Source organism: Amblyraja radiata, chromosome 5 (genome assembly GCF_010909765.2).
Source record: "Amblyraja radiata isolate CabotCenter1 chromosome 5, sAmbRad1.1.pri, whole genome shotgun sequence".
NCBI lineage: Eukaryota > Metazoa > Chordata > Chondrichthyes > Rajiformes > Rajidae > Amblyraja > Amblyraja radiata.
Window position 1 is genome coordinate 57,316,632 of NC_045960.1, and position 16,083 is coordinate 57,332,714.

At 41.7% G+C, this 16,083-nt stretch overlaps 1 protein-coding gene across 1 annotated transcript in view; it reads right to left on the minus strand.

Annotated features, from left to right (window-relative positions):
* Positions 1-313: 313 nt before the first annotated feature.
* The window catches only part of tnfrsf21 (TNF receptor superfamily member 21), a 57,134-nt gene continuing 41,364 nt past the window's right edge, over positions 314-16,083 (minus strand). Inside the window, exons 5-6 of the mRNA XM_033021293.1 lie at positions 5,204-5,411; positions 314-1,716 (exon numbers count right to left, since the gene is read on the minus strand). Coding sequence (XP_032877184.1) covers positions 1,487-1,716; positions 5,204-5,411 — 438 coding nt within the window. The 3' untranslated portion in view covers positions 314-1,486. The remainder of the gene's footprint in view (positions 1,717-5,203; positions 5,412-16,083) is intronic.

Sequence of the window (16,083 nt, forward strand, 5' to 3'; positions counted from 1 at the left end):
TCCAGTATATAAAAAGACAGGTAACAAATTCAAAGTTTAAAAATACATCTCTGTCTACTGTGTCAGAGAGGAATCACATCTGCTGCTTACCTACCTCCAGGGCTTGTAAATACAGAAGAAATTGAGGCTGATACGAGCCATAAATTCCCATGAGTGAATGAGATTATAATTTTTTTTTTAAATACAAGCCTAATTTTCTTTCATATAAACAGATCCCTTTTGTGTTCATACAGAATGTTCTGTTACCATTGCAGCTGACAGCATGGATTAATGCCAGAGCTTTGACCTTGTTTAAGAAAAACAACACACATACTTTATTATGGAAAAAAGCAGTTTGAACTTTTATTAGGATGTACTCTGTTAATAGTTTACATCAGTGATATAGTATGTGGAGTTAAATGCCGCATGATTTTAACCAGATATAGTAATAAACACATAATTATTTGTACCCTGAATAAATTAGTATAACCCTCGACCAGTAACGGACTTGCTCCAAGGAGTTTTTAAAAATCAAGCATATCCTTTTCCATCTTTTCTGACAAGTTTGCGAAAAAGAGTTTTGTTTTCTTTCATATTAGCGACAATATTAGTACCACTAAAGTTACTAAAAGATCCAAGTATAGCACCAGCCCAATTCGATATATATCCAGCTATATCGCCCCAACTGGTGAAGCAATGTCAAGATTCTCTCTCTTGGAACCATAAAGCAGCTTCTCCCACAAACAGCATTCTACCAGCTATGACAATTTAATACAATATCCCAGAATCGCTTTGTGGCATCCTATTAAGCAGTCCTCATCAATGTTCATTTCATTCCTGTTTTGGAAAGCTGTTGGATTGAGGTGTGAAAAGGTAACAAGTACAGCAGCCTGGTTTCATGTACTATGTTGATTATCAAAGCTCCAAGTGTACGATATTAAGAATCAGAGCTACTTCTGCAGCCATTTCAACAGCAAAAATCCCCAACACATCAATAAAACGGAGAAAATGAAACCGAACATGATTTAGCATCAAAAAGCAGAACAGTTAGCATCCAGACTTAAGCACATTTAAAGAAAATTCAAATCAAAGCAAGCTCCATAGAAGCATCACTATTCCAATTTTACTCAAGGAATTGTTTAAAAGTGAGTGCACAAGTACATAGAATAATATCCCATATCAGTTAAATGCAATAAATGGAATATTAACAAGTGCACAATTTGCTCAGGAATGCTGTTTCAGTTAATGACAAAAAAAAAAATAAGCAATGAAAGGCTGACCATATGCCTGGCTTCTGCATGCCAAGTGGATGCCATGCTTCGATTAGTGGAAGCAAACTTCCAGTTTAGGAGAGCAAAGTGAATTACCCAAGAACCTCACCACTTTGATGTGAGCTATTTGCCAGAAACAGCTTGAGCGAGTTCAAGACATGTTTTACATTACTGGCACTGAATTGCCTTGACCATCATCAACAATTATAACTAATCATGTACATTGTCGCACGAGATTAGAGGAGGTCGGGTAGGTGGCTATAAATAGAGTCCAGGAGTTTCTGGCTGGCATCCTGACTCTTGCCTCCCGCAATCTCAAAGAGCTTGTCCAGTTTGTCCTCTGCATGGGGTATTTCCTCTATCAGTCCAAGCTCCTCCTGGTTCAGAATATGAAGCGTGTCGTCAAAAATAGGTTGCAGGTCACAAGGATCTAATCGTACCTGCCGTAAAATTGTGTCTTTCTTCTCTGCAGTTGTGAAAAAAGAGAAATATATTAGTCTGTTTAAATATTTTCAATAGTTCCATGCAAATACAGTCAATTCCTGGTGTACATTAGCATTTCCCACCTCCTCTTCCATTATCCAAAAAGGATCCACGAGTGAATAGAAATCCATAGAATTGCATTCAATACCCCACCAATAAAAATTATTATACAAAGCATTGGAGGTATGCCATTTTTGGTGTTCAAGTCAGTGGCTTGTCTTTCCCCCTCCTTCCTATCTGACTTCACTGAACTCCTCACACTTGCCTCATCCCTCTCCCCACGTCTGCTGCTACTTGGTGACTTAAATATTCATATGGACTCCCCCACCTGCAAGCTCGCATCTGAATTCGCCTTTTTACTTGACAACTTCTCTCTCACTCAGCACGTCACCTTTCCCGCCCATGACAAAGGTCACATCCTTGACCTGGTCTGCTCCACAAATCAACCGGTACTCGACCTCCATCCATGTCTCTTCCCCCTCTCTGATCATAAGCTTATACGGTTCACCATCCCTTCTCCGACACCTCGCCCCGCTTCCTCCGAGAAATCACCTTCCGTAATCTAAAATCCATCGATCCCCACCATCTCTCTGACCTGCTCTCCACCACTCTCCCCCTGGACTCAACCCATATCTCACCTGATGATCTCACAAACCATCTCAACTCCACCTTGTCTACCTCCCTTAACATTCTGGCCCCCCTCAAAACAAGAACCGTAACTTTCAACACATTTTCACCCTGGTACACACCTGCACTTCGTAAGCTGAAACAGACTGGTCGCCAACTTGAACGACTCACAAAGAAATCATCTCTCACAGTCCACCATGAAGCTTACAAACTCCACCTCACTGATTACAAAGATGCCCTCATTGCTGCAAAATCTGCCTACCTCTCCTCCATATTCACCGACCCCTCCCTAAACCACAGAACCCTCTTCTCCACAGTGGGCAACCTCCGCAAGCCTCGAGCCAACACTCTCCCTACCTCTACTCCGGTTCTCTGCAACTCATTCCTCCACTTTTTCGCTGATAAAATCAGCACCATCTATCAATCTTTATCCCATGTACCCGACTCCCCAGCATCTACTCCACAACCTACCAAGGCCTCTCCTTTCAACATCTCCACTGACCTCCTTACCCCTCCTCCACACTGCTTCCTCTCCCAGTTTGACCTGGTCACCCCTACTGAAATCTCCAAACTCATCAGCTCTTCCAAACCCACTACCTGCTCCCTCGACCCTCTGCCCACTCCCCTGCTGAAGTCCTGCCTCCCCGTTCTCTGCCCCTACCTCACTAATCTCTTCAACTCCTCATTGTCCCAAGGAATTGTCCCCTCTGCTTTCAAAACTGCTGCTGTCACACCAATCTTAAAGAAACCTGGTCTTGATCCCTCCTCTCTCATTAACTACCGCCCAATCTCAAACCTCCCCTTTCTTTCAAAAACCCTGGAGCGTATCATTGCGTCACAACTTCATTCCCACCTCCTTGCGTATAACCTATTTGAACCCCTCCAATCTGGCTTTCGCCCCCTCCATAGCACATAAACTGCTCTCCTCAAAGTCCTCAACGACCTCCTCACCTCTGCTGACACTGGTTCCCTCAACATCCTCATCCTCCTCGACCTGAGCGCAGCCTTCGATACAGTGAACCATAACATCCTGCTCACCATATTCAAAGACCTCGGCATTGAAGGTTCTGCACTCAGCTGGCTCCGTTCCTACCTTTCCAACAGATCCCACTTCATCTCTCTCCATAACCACACCTCTGCTACAGCCACAGTCACTCAAGGCGTTCCCCAAGGCTCCGTACTCGGTCCCCTCCTCTGCATCATCTACATCCTCCCCCTTGGTCAGATACTCCGCCACTTCAACCTGGACTTCCACTGTTACGCCGATGATACCCAGATCTACCTCGGCACCAAATCCCCTCACAACCCCCCCCCTCTCCCATATCAACTCGTTTGTCAGCTATAAAAACCTGGATGCAACATAACTTCCTCAAACTCAACAGCGATAAAACAGAATTCCTCCTCATAGGCTCCAAATCCACACTCAGCAAAACCAATAACCCCACTCTCACCATCGACAGCACCACTGTCTCCCTATCTCTGCAACCTTGGCGTGATCTTTGATTCCAACCTCTCCCTTGAGCCTCGCATCCGCCATGTCATTAAAACCTCCTATCACCTCCGCAACATCGCCAAAATCAGACCCTCTCTCACACCTCCCAGCTGCTGAAAGACTCATCCATGCCTTCATCTCCTCCCGACTGGACTACTGCAACTCACTTCTCCTTGGCATCAGCTCCATCTACATCAACCGACTCCAACTGGTCCAGAACGCAGCCGCCCGACTCATCACCCACACCAAATCCTGGCATCACATCACTCCAGTCCTCAAACAACTTCACTGGCTTCCCATCCCCCACCGGATCACCTACAAAATCCTGGTCCTCACCTACAAAGCCCTCCACCATCTGGCCCCCCCATATCTCACTGACCTCCTCTCCCCCTACCAACCCTCACGGTCCCTCAGATCCACATCAGCCAGTCTCCTCTCCATCCACAAGTCCAACCTCTGCAGTTTTGGGGACAGAGCCTTCTCCAGGGCAGCTCACAGGCTCTGGAACTCCCTCCCCCAACTGATCCGCAATTCCGTGTCCCTCACCATCTTCCAGTCCCGCCTCAAGACCCATCTCTTCACCTCTGCCTATCCTTAGCCCCACGTCCCCCTCCCTTTTCATCTGTGCTTGAATTGCCTCATATTGTGTTTTGAACTGAATTCTGTCTTTAATTTGTGTACTAGTCATGTCTCTACTATTTATTTCATTCCCTTACATGTTTTTCCTCTACTTGCTATATTTTTGTAAGGTGTCCTTGAGACTCTTGAAAGGCGCCCATAAATAAAATTTATTATTATTATTATTTCCTGGTTAGCTGCTCAGTAGCCATCAGAATGAGTCTGTCTCTGTTGATTTAGCCTCTCCCATATAGTATAGTGTATGTTGTAAATTAAAGCCCTCAAAACAAAATACCAGGGATATTGTAAACTAAGTTGAATTGATTGAAAGATACAGCATGCAAATAGGCCATTTTGCTGACCGAGGCCACGGTGACCATCGATTACCTGTTGACACTAGTTCAATGTTATCCCAATACTACCCCTTATAAAGTAGGAGCAATTTAGAGGCTAATCAGTCTACAAGCCTGTGTGTCTTTGGGACATGGGATGAACTGCAGTACCCGAGCTAACCCACACAGTCACGGGGAGAACATGCAAACTCTACAGAGGCAGTATCCGAATATGAGATTGCAGCACAAAATGAAGTGGGCAAAAGTAAAATAAAAGCACATTATATATAGCAAGTGCTCCATTCTCTTTTTAAAAGATCTCAGTACTCTTTAAACAAGATTGGCAGTACAGTTAAAGTAAAGGACTAATTTTCAAAACAATGAGAAAATCCTTTGTTTACCTTTGGAAATGAAGGATCCAGTTCTACTAAGAACTGAAGATGAAGTACTTGAAGTTGAGTCACAGCGAAGGAGAGGTTCTGATTCATCAACAAAAAAGACTTTTGTCTTCTCAGCTGAAAATGGTTCAACAGACATGTTGGGAACAGCTGGATTTGGAGTCAGACCATTTTTACAGCTGAGAGCCAGAGCAAGCTTCTCTACATCCAGCTAGGAACAAAAAAAGAACAAAAATGATTACTGAATGAAATTGCCCAAACTACACGCAGACAGCAAATCTACAGAGAAAACAGGTACTGCAGACTCTTGGCAATCCACATAGCACATGTATTACACAACACATGCTAAACAACAGCTCCAAAGACAAGTTTTAAATTCAGAAGAATAGTTAAATTAATACAATTTATAATCTAAAATGTAAAATTTGAGGGGATGTTCATTCTCTTCATTTAGCCAATTGTGCTCCAATGAAGCAGAACAAGGTAAAGGGCACTTTATGCTCAATAAACGGGTAGTTTACAATTGACGTATGGTCAGTTTTAAATATCATGCGTTCCATCAAGAATCACCATGTCTGCTTTGAAACAGATTTATTTTTCAAAATAACCCCAAATATATGTAAGTAAATTTTATCAGTTAATCTGAGGAAATCAGTATTTTTACACGGCCATTTTCTGAAAAAAGTTTTTTTAATGTGCGGTCATCCCCATGTAAGAGTACATGAATGCATAACTTTGCTACCAATTGACATGTCTTCTACGCACCTTACTTGACAGTGCATTCATTGCCATTTCTTTGTATAATTCTGTTTGAACGGCTGGTTCCTGCTTGTAGCACCAGATAATGATGTATAAGCCATTTTGGAAGCCTCCCTCTCCCTCCCTTGCCCTCCTTCCTCTCTATCCCCTCCCTCCTTCCTTTTTGTCTCCCTCCCATCCCCTCCCCTCCCTCTCATCTTCCCCCACCCCGAACAGTCTGTGACCCATAGCACTGTGGCCATCGTGCTATGTGTAACGCCCATAGCTCTATCTGTAAAGGCAATTGCGTTCTAGCTGGTAGCGCTATAATTAGAACCCATAGCGATGTTTGTTTAAATTCCCACGTGCTAAACTGACAGCGCTGTTTAAACCTGTAGCGGGACAGGGAGATCAAAGCTTACAAAAATAATCACCCAGTTCTTGAAATTTAAAATACTAATAATAGATTTAATCTGCTATAATTTTTTAAGTTACAGTACGACTTTTTATATCCTTGCATTTAAGCAGCAAGATGAAACAGGAAGTCGGATCGATTTCTTTTAAAAATCTGTTTTTTTGGGGGGTTTTTTAAATTATTTTTATTAGAAGCAATTGTCCAAGAATAAAACATTTGGCATATAAAATTATACAATTATTGTACAGCTTCAATTTTAACTTGAAAATGAGGGAAAAGGAATGAGAAAGAACAAGAAAGAGAAAACGTGAAAGGTGAAAAGACTACAAAAGTAGTGTGGCCAAAGAGTGAATAAAGCTGTAAGAGAGAAGGGAAAAAAAGGGGAACAAAAGGGGGAAAAAAGAAAAAAGTGGTGATATACCTGCCTCTCGTCCCCCCCACCCCCCATCTCGTAAAGATCTCCCAGTTTTTTTAATTCCTAATCTTTCCCAGTATGTGAATGCCTTGTCTAAAATAGACGGCTTAAACGAGGCATTATTGGCGATTAGTAAGAGATAAATTTCTCAGTTTAAGGGTTGACTTCACTCGTTTCCAGATTCGTAAGGTACTATGGATAATCGGATTTTTCTCATATACTATTTTCTTCAGATTTATTGGAGAGAGAAGAATCGCGCCTATATTGAAAGGTGAACAATCTTCTCTCTCCATTATTAACCAGTTTACCTGTTGCCATGTGTTGGCCATCCAATAGATTAAGTTTTTAATATTCGTTGCCCAGTAATAGTACAAAAAATTAGGGAGAGCCAATCCGTCAGTTTCTTTGGATTTACATAGATGTCGTTTATGGATTTTACAAAGCAAATCTGTACATCCGTATTCTTATCGCATTTCTGTACAAAATACGGAAAATCCGTACTACTCGGAAGCTCTGTATAGGGGTAGGAACAGTTACAACATTAAGAAAAAATATTTAGACAGGCACATGGATAAGGACGGTTTAGAGGAATATAGGCCAAATGGGACGAGCTCAGGTAGATAATTTGGTTAGCAGGGATGAGTTGGGCCATAAGACCCACTTTGGTGCTGGAAAACTATGACAGCTACATCTAGATTACTAAACTGATTAAAGTAGTCAAGTATTTGCTACTGGTTTTTCTACCACTATTCGTCAAAATTTTTGTCCTCACAGATTTTCCTTGGAATTTAAAAAAAATAAACCTGCTCTAATGTTCCCTTGCAATTGTTTAAATGTCATGCTTAGTCAGAATAAATGAACTCTTCAGGAAACAGTACAGGCAACCTACATTTAGTTTTGTTTTTCCCCACCCTCTGGTGCAGAAGCACCTTGGAAGGCATCCATAAGATGTCCAATGAGGCTTTCATAAGAGGGGCACATTAATTAGAGAAATCACGAGTAAAAATCAAAACATGTTCAGCATATCAACATTCCTGAGAAAAGCCACAATTCCTTAATAGGCATGAAACATTTATGAAATCAGAGTCAGACTACCAGGTCCAAGCCGATCAAGCATTTATCTCTACCAAGCACAATAACCAGCATTTTATCATAGGCTTCAATGCCATGGTTGCTCAAATGCTTATCGAAATACTTAAAGATTGTCAGAGTACCTACCCCCGTCATCTGCCCAGGCAGCATGCTCCAGATTCCTTCTCTCTTTACGTGTAAAAGTTCTTCCTCAAACCCCTTTCACCCAAAGGTTATGCCATACCTTCGCTTTAGATAGCAATATGGGGAGTTGCCTACTGCAACTTAACATTTCATGCCCACCAAAACATTGTCAGCCTCTACCATGCGTCTCCCCTCGCCCACAAGCTCAGGCTCATATGTTCCATGGAAAACAAATCAAGTCTCTCCTTATAAATGAAATGTCCCAGGCAATATCCTAATGAATCTCTTGTCCACCTTCTCCAGTGCAATTATGTCATTGCATATGGGAAAATATTGTATTGAACTGAAGTAGAACTTTCCTTCTAAAAAACTGGGAACCATTGATTTACTGCTCAAAAGACACATTGTATCGTAGTTATTACAAATATTTCAATCACAAACCAAAGAATTACCTGTGGAACTCTACCTGTTAGGCCAGAAAACAAAAATAATGAAATAAGAGAATTAGAGATGCTACTGAATGCTTTCAACTCTGTCAAAATATACCCACTATTTTTAAGGTATAATCACTAACAGCTATAAATTAATTGTGAATCCTGATGTATGTAAAATGTAAAACTTTTTTCTAATGGCAATATATTTTGCAGCAGTCATAACAAGTCCCAAATTTTTTCTTGCAATACCGTTCCACCACACTCTGTAGGTATGTTGCAAAGCCTACCTGAAGCGTCGCTGAAAATCTGTCGCTGCGGGTGTGCGCGATTTTGGCGCCGTTTAGAGGAGGGCGGGTTTAAAACGCGATTTTCTCTAGGCTGTTCAAATCGAAGATGTTCAGCCTAGTTAATTATTAACGAAAAATCGCTGGAAGACCCCGTCGCAAAAGCTATTATTAGTTTTAAAGGCCTCGTATAATAGTTATAGTAGTTTAAAAATCAATCTCTAAACCCGCGACCACCAGCAACCGCAGGGTCTCATAGAGCAAATAACTGAAGGTAGGTTGCATATTTTTACATTAAAAAGGGCTTCTTAAGATCCCTTTATACAAAGTTTAATATTGCGAGTAGCTCATTTTGGGCCCATTATATCCCGCAGTATTTTTCTGGGCATTTGGGGCACAAATCTACCGCAATGTGAACGTTCTAAACCAGCGCGTTCACAGGGACCCACTGGAAAGCTGATTTAAAATGGACTTTAATTTACAGCAATTGAACACTAAATTCCTTCCATTTGGCCTATAAATTAATGTAAATGAGATTTAAAAATCATGTTTTATTGTGAATTATTTATGAATATTATTTGGACACAGGCTCTTTAAAAATGTTAATCATTTATTAAGAAATGGATAGATGTTTAGATCTAGTAATTGAAGTTTGAAATTAGCTACACTTGGGTAACTAACTAATTATATGCTTTAATTTCAGGTCATCCAAGTAAGATTATTTTATATTTGTTTCAGAATGGTTCAATCTACGATAACTGAAAAAATTTTAAGAAAGTTATGGGCTTTTGACTGCACACGATCACAGCTTTTTTGTTATGTCCATAGAAAATCAATAGGGAACAAGATGCTAATTTCCGAGTATGAAAATGGCCATAACTTTTTAAATATTTGAGATATGAAAGTGAATTAGGTGTCAAATTAAACTTCTTTTTATGCTTTATCTGATGGGATAAATTACAGACTTGATTTTTTAAATCTCAAATTTTTGTAACATTGCTACACTGGGCTACTATGTCCCTCAACCTGGGCTGTGGAGTCGGAGTCGTCGAGTCGAAGGTGGAGCAAATTTGGTGCTGCTGGAGGTCAGTAAAAAAGTCCCAACTCAGACCTCAACATAAATTTCAGAGACTGCTTATATATCTGCCTTATCCACTGACTTGGCCTCCACTGCCGTCTGTGGCAAAGAATTCCACAGATTCACCACCCTCTGACTAAAGAAATTCCACCTCATCTCATTCCTAAAGGTAACTTACGACCTGATGACACATATATTGATGCAGAAGAATATAAATATCAGTTATTATAGGACAGAATTATAGCATATTGTTGTTGAATATAGCCTTTGTTAGAATATAGCCTTTGGAATAGAATAGAGCATTGAACAGTCCAGCACAGGAACGAGCCCTTCGGCCCATAATGTCTGTGTTGAACAAGATGCAAATAACATCCAATTTCTTCAGTTTATTCAATGTTTTTTCTTAGAGTAATAAAGCCTGGAAAGAGTCCCTTCGGCCCACCTTGCCCACCCCTTTCAGCTCGACAACATATTTCCTATAACAAGGTGACCAAAGCTGAACAAAATACTCTATACTCAATATTCTGACTGATGATGGCCAATGCACCAAAAGCCTTCTTGACCACCCTGTCTACCTGTGACATCTCTTTCAATGAGCTATGTACCTGCAATTGAATTTCGATCACAAAAATAACCCGTTTAAAAAAAAAACCAACAGGCATCTCTCCCACATGCGATGTTTAGGCCAATTATCCACATTAATAGGTGGAGTGGGCGCGATTGTGCATCTACCCGATCTATTCCTCTCATGATTTTACTCATCATCTTCCTGCGCTCCAAGGAATAGAAACCTAGCCTACACAACCTCTTCCAATAATTCAGACCCTCTAGTCCTGGCAACATCCTCATAACTCTTCTCTGTGCCCTTTCCAGCTTGACGACATCTTTCCTATAACATAGTGACCAAATTGGATCACAAAACTCCAAATGTGGCCTCACCTTTGCCTTATACAACTGCAACATGACCGCCCAACTTTTATATTCAATACTCTGACTGATAAAGGCCAATGTGGCAGAAGCCTTTTTGACCACCTTATCTACCTGTGATGCCACTTTCAATGAACTATGTTCCTATACTCCTAGATCCCTCTACCCTACAACACCACCCAGAGGCCTACCATTCACTGTGTAGGTCCTGCCCATGTTAGACTTCCCAAAATGCAGCACCTCACATTTCTCTGTATTAAATTCCATCAACCATTCCTCAGCCCACATGATCAATTGGTCCAGATCCTGCTGCAATTTTTCACAATCATCTTCACTAACTGCAAAACTACCCACTTTTGTATCATCAACAAACTTGCTAATCTTGCCCTGTATGTTCTCATTCAAATCATTGAAGTAGATGACAACCAGTAACGGGCCCAGCACCGATCCCCGAGGCACACCACTCGTAACAGGTCTCCAGTCCGAGAAGCAAACTTCCATCATCACCCTCTGCTTCCTTCCTTGAAGCCAATTTTCCATCCATTCAGCTCTTTCCTTGGATGTCATATGTACCATATGATGGCAGCGAGACCTGGGTGTCCTTGTACACCAATCACTGAAAGTTGGCGTGCAGGTACAGCAGGCAGTGAAGAAAGCTAATGGAATGTTGGCCTTCATAACAAGAGGAATTCAGTATAGGAGTAAAGAGGTTCTTCTGCAGTAGCATAGGGCTCTGGTGCGACCACATCTGGAGTATTGTGTCCAGTTTTGGTCTCCTAATTTGAGGAAGGACATCCTTGTGACTGAGGCAGTGCAGCGTAGGTTCACGAGATTGATCCCTGGGATGGCGGGACTGTCATATGAGGAAAGATTGAAAAGACTAGGCTTGTATTCACTGGAGTTTAGAAGGATGAGGGGGTATCTTATAGAAACATAGAATTATAAAAGGACTGGACAAGCTTGATGCAGGGAAAATGTTCCCAATGTTGGGCGAGTCCAGAACCAGGGGCCACAGTCTTAGAATAAAGGGGAAGCCAATTAAGACTGAGGTGAGAAAAACCTTTTTCACCCAGAGAGTTGTGAATTTATGGAATTCCCTGCCACAGAGGGCAGTGGAGGCCAAATCACTGGATGGATTTAAGAGAGAGTTAGATAGAGCTCTAAGAGCTAGTGTAGTCAAGGGATAGGGGAGAAGGCAGGCACGGGTTATTGATAGGGGACGATCAGCCATGATCACAATGAATGGCGGTGCTGGCTCGAAGGGCCGAATGACATCCTCCTGCACCCATTTTCTATGTTTCTATGTACCGACAGTGGAACAATTACATTATTACACTGCAGATTTACAGGCCTATCAACCCAACAGATACCATGCAATAAACAAAAATTCAATAAATTAATAACACGAATACAATTGCATAAAAGCCCTCCAAGTGCATAAAATGTTGAGCGGAATAAATAGAGTGAATAGTGTAGATGGGGCATAGCAACATAGAAAATAGGTGCAGGAGGCCATTTTTGGCCCTTCGAGCCAGCAGTGTCATTCATTGTGATCATGGCTGATCATCCACAATCAGTAACCCGTGTCTGCCTTCTCCCTATACTCCTTGATTCCGCTAACCCCAAGAGGGCTATCTAAATCTCTTACAAATCCATCCAGTGAATTGGCCTCCACTGCCTTCTGTGGCAGAGAATCTCACAAATTCACAACTCTCTGGGTGAAATGGTTTTAAATGGCCTCCCATTTATTCTTAGACCATGGCCCCTGGTTCTGGACTCCCCCAACACTGGGAACATTTTTCTTGCCTCCAGCTTGTCCAGTCCTTTTATAATCACTACACTCGCCACTGCCTGCCATTCTGACAGGGACCCTTTTATTCCTACTCTGTTTCCTGTCTGCCAACCAATTCTTTATCCGTCAATAACCTACCCTCAATACCATGTGCTCTAATTTTGCCCACTAATCTCCTGTGTGGGACCTTATCAAAGGCTTTCTGAAAGTCCAGATAAATTACATCCACTGGCTCTTTCATCCATTTTACTTGTCACATCCTCAACAAATTCCAGAAGATCAGTCAAGCAGGATTTCCCCTTCATAAATCCATGCTGACTTGGACCAATCCCTTTTCTGCTATCCAAATGCACCGTTATTACTTCTTTAATAATCTTATTAAATCTTATCAGCATCTTACCCACCACCAATGTCGGCTAACTGGTCTATAATTCCCTGTCATCCCTGCTTATCCAGAAATAGTAAAATTTGCGTCTGTGATAATAATAGCCATACCACCCACTCAGGTCAGCGTGGAGAGACTCTTTCCGGCGCTGAAAATAATTAAATCAGATTTAAGGGCTTCAATGAAAGAGGATCTTGCAGAAGCAATACTGTTTCTAAGGACAAGTTATTAATAATTTTTAGGTATGTACTTTTGTAGCAAACTCAACTACCTAGGCATTTACTTTTAATTTCTATTGCACGAGAATTTTGTCATAATTTAGCTCATACCTGTGGCCTTAGTTTAATACATTTTGGAGTAATGCCTTCATAATTTTTATTTAATTCAATGGAATTTTAATTTTGTCATAGTCCTTTCTGTATTTTTTTTCTTTTAGCAAAATGAATAATGTTTTATTCCCCCAAGAACAACCATTAGACACAAAACTTTAAGGACATGGGTTTAAAAGGAAGCCTGATGATTCATGTGGTTCTTATGAAATGCCATCTTGTGTAATATCATCATAGCAGATTTAGAATTATTATACCTAGGGGGCCGAAGTCAGGGTCGGAGGATGAGTCAGAGTTGGGTGTTTTGGGTATCGACTCCACAGTCCTGCCTCCAACAAATAACCATAGTTTCAATGTGTAATAAAAATCAACTTCAGTTGCTAGTTTATACCAAAGATAGACACAATGTTGGAGTAACTCAACATGTCAGGCAGGTTTCATGATGCAATTAAAGGGAAAATATGAAAACTGAACGTTGCTGTTAAAATTATCTTAGGTGGTTTCTGCATGAGGGGCCAATTTTGTATGGAAGATAATATTGTTAGCTAAAGCCTGAACTCAAGAGGTATACATTATTGCGAATTATGGAACTGGTTAATAGACTGAAAGTGGATAGAGGAGAGGGATAGGGAAGTGTTTATAGAAGTTATTTAAAATTAGAGAACAATGTTCACACAGCTGGGTTGTAAGTTACCCAAGCAAAATATGTGGTGCTGTTCCTCCAATTTGTGTGTGGCCTCGCTCTGGCAATGGAGGCAGCCCAGGACAGAAAGGTCAGTGTGGGAATGGGAAGGGGAGTTAAAGTGGTTAGTAACTGGGAGATCTAGTAGACCGTGGCAGACGGAGCACAAGTGTTCAGCAAAATGGTCGCTGAGCCTACACTTTATCTTGCCAATGTCCAGGAGCTACATCAGGAATACTAGATGAGGATAAAGGTAATGCATGAAAAACCTCTCACCTGGAAGGACTGTTGGTGTCCCTAGATGGCGTCGAGGGAGGAGGTACAATGACAGGTGTTACATCACCTGCAGTTTCAGGGGAAAGTACCTTGGAGGGAGTAGTTTGGGTGGGAAGGGATGAATGAACTTAGTGGTTAAAGAGGGACTGCAATCAGTCTGAAAAGGGTCAGACCCAAAATGTCACTTATCCATGATCTCCAGCAATGCTGCCTAACCTGGTGAGTGACTCCAACATTTTGTCAATCCTTGTTTCATGATGCAATTAAAGGGAAAATATGAAAAATGAACGTTGCTGTTCAAATTATCTTAGGTGGTTTCTGCACGAGTGGCCAATTTTGTATGGCAGATAATAGAACGCAGTTATTGCAACAGTGATGCATAACTAAATGCAGTATGTCTCATGAGCTAGATAACTGCACATCAATGTTACATCAAATACACTTAATTCAAAATAAAACAGAGTCTTCATTTTGTCTGTAATGCGTGCACAACTTGTGTTTGGTGGACAATTCTTTGCCTCTTGAATTAAATTCAAACACTTCCAGCCCGCAGCAGATTGGCATTATTTGCCCAAGAAAGCAAGTATGTGAATGTCATTCAAATCTGCAAATTTAAAACAGCTTGGGATGCAAGGAAAAAACAGAACTATTCAGCACCATTTAATTGAAAGTAATTGTAACTGGAACCTAACTGGAAGTCGCTAATATCTCCAGCAAACTGACAAAATTGTTTAATCCACATTCACCCCATTCGGGGCAGCAGAGTGCCGCAGCGATAGAGATGCTGCCTTACAGCACCAGAGACCTAGGATCGATCCAGACTATGGGTGCTATCCCGTTTTATGGGTTTTCTCCAGGTGGTCCGGTTTCCTCTACATTCCAAAAGCATGCAGGTTTGTAGGTTGATTGGCTTCTGTAAATTGTCCCTAGTGCATAGTTTGCGAAAGTTGGGTAACATAGAACTGATGTATGGGTAATTGTTTGGCAGGGACTCAATGGGCCGAAGGTCCAGTTTCCAAACTGTATGTTCCTCAACTAACCTAAGAATCTGGGTTCTAATCAAGTAGAGTGCTGGAGTAACTCTCGGGTAACATCACTGGAGAACATCATAAGGTGATGTTTCGTGTCGGGACCCTTCTTCAAATAAAATAAGGGGTTAAAAGAGCTGATAGAAGGTTATGACAGGCAGATGGATGGATAAAGGTTAGTGATGGGAAGACAAGGTGCGAGACATATGGATTGAAGAGTTGCAAATTGTGAAGGAGAAGAGAAATAGACACAATTGCAGGTGAGACTCAGGGGAGAGGGGAGAAAAGGGAGGGGATTACCTAAAATTGGAAAATTCAATGCTCATATTACTGGGTTATAAACTACCCATGCAGAATGAGGTGTAGTTCCTCCACTTTGCATGTGGCCTCACTCTGGCAGTGGATGGGCCCGAAACAGAAAGGTTAGTGTGCGAATGAGAGAAGAGTCAAAATGGGTAACAACCAGCAGATCCAGTGACCCTTGGCAGATTGATCGCAAGCGGTCAGCGAAACATTGGCCGAGTCTACGCATGCTCACCAAAGTATGGGAGGAACCATCAGGTATAGCGGACACAGTAGATGAGGTGCATGTAGTCTTATGTGGAAGGACTACTGGGATCCTTAGATGGGGGTACAAGGATAGGTGTTATATCTCCTTCGCTTACCAGGGAAATTACCTGCAGAGGGGATAGTACGAGTGAAAAGGGATGACTGAGCCAAGGAGTTGTGGAGGGAGCATGAGGTAGAAAAGGGTGGGGATGGGAAGCTGTGATTGGTGGTGGGATCATGGTGGAGGTGACGGAAATGTCAAAGGACGACGTGTTGGATACGGATAGGCTGCTGGGAAAACAGTGAGAACCAGGGGAACGCTGTCCTTGTTCAATC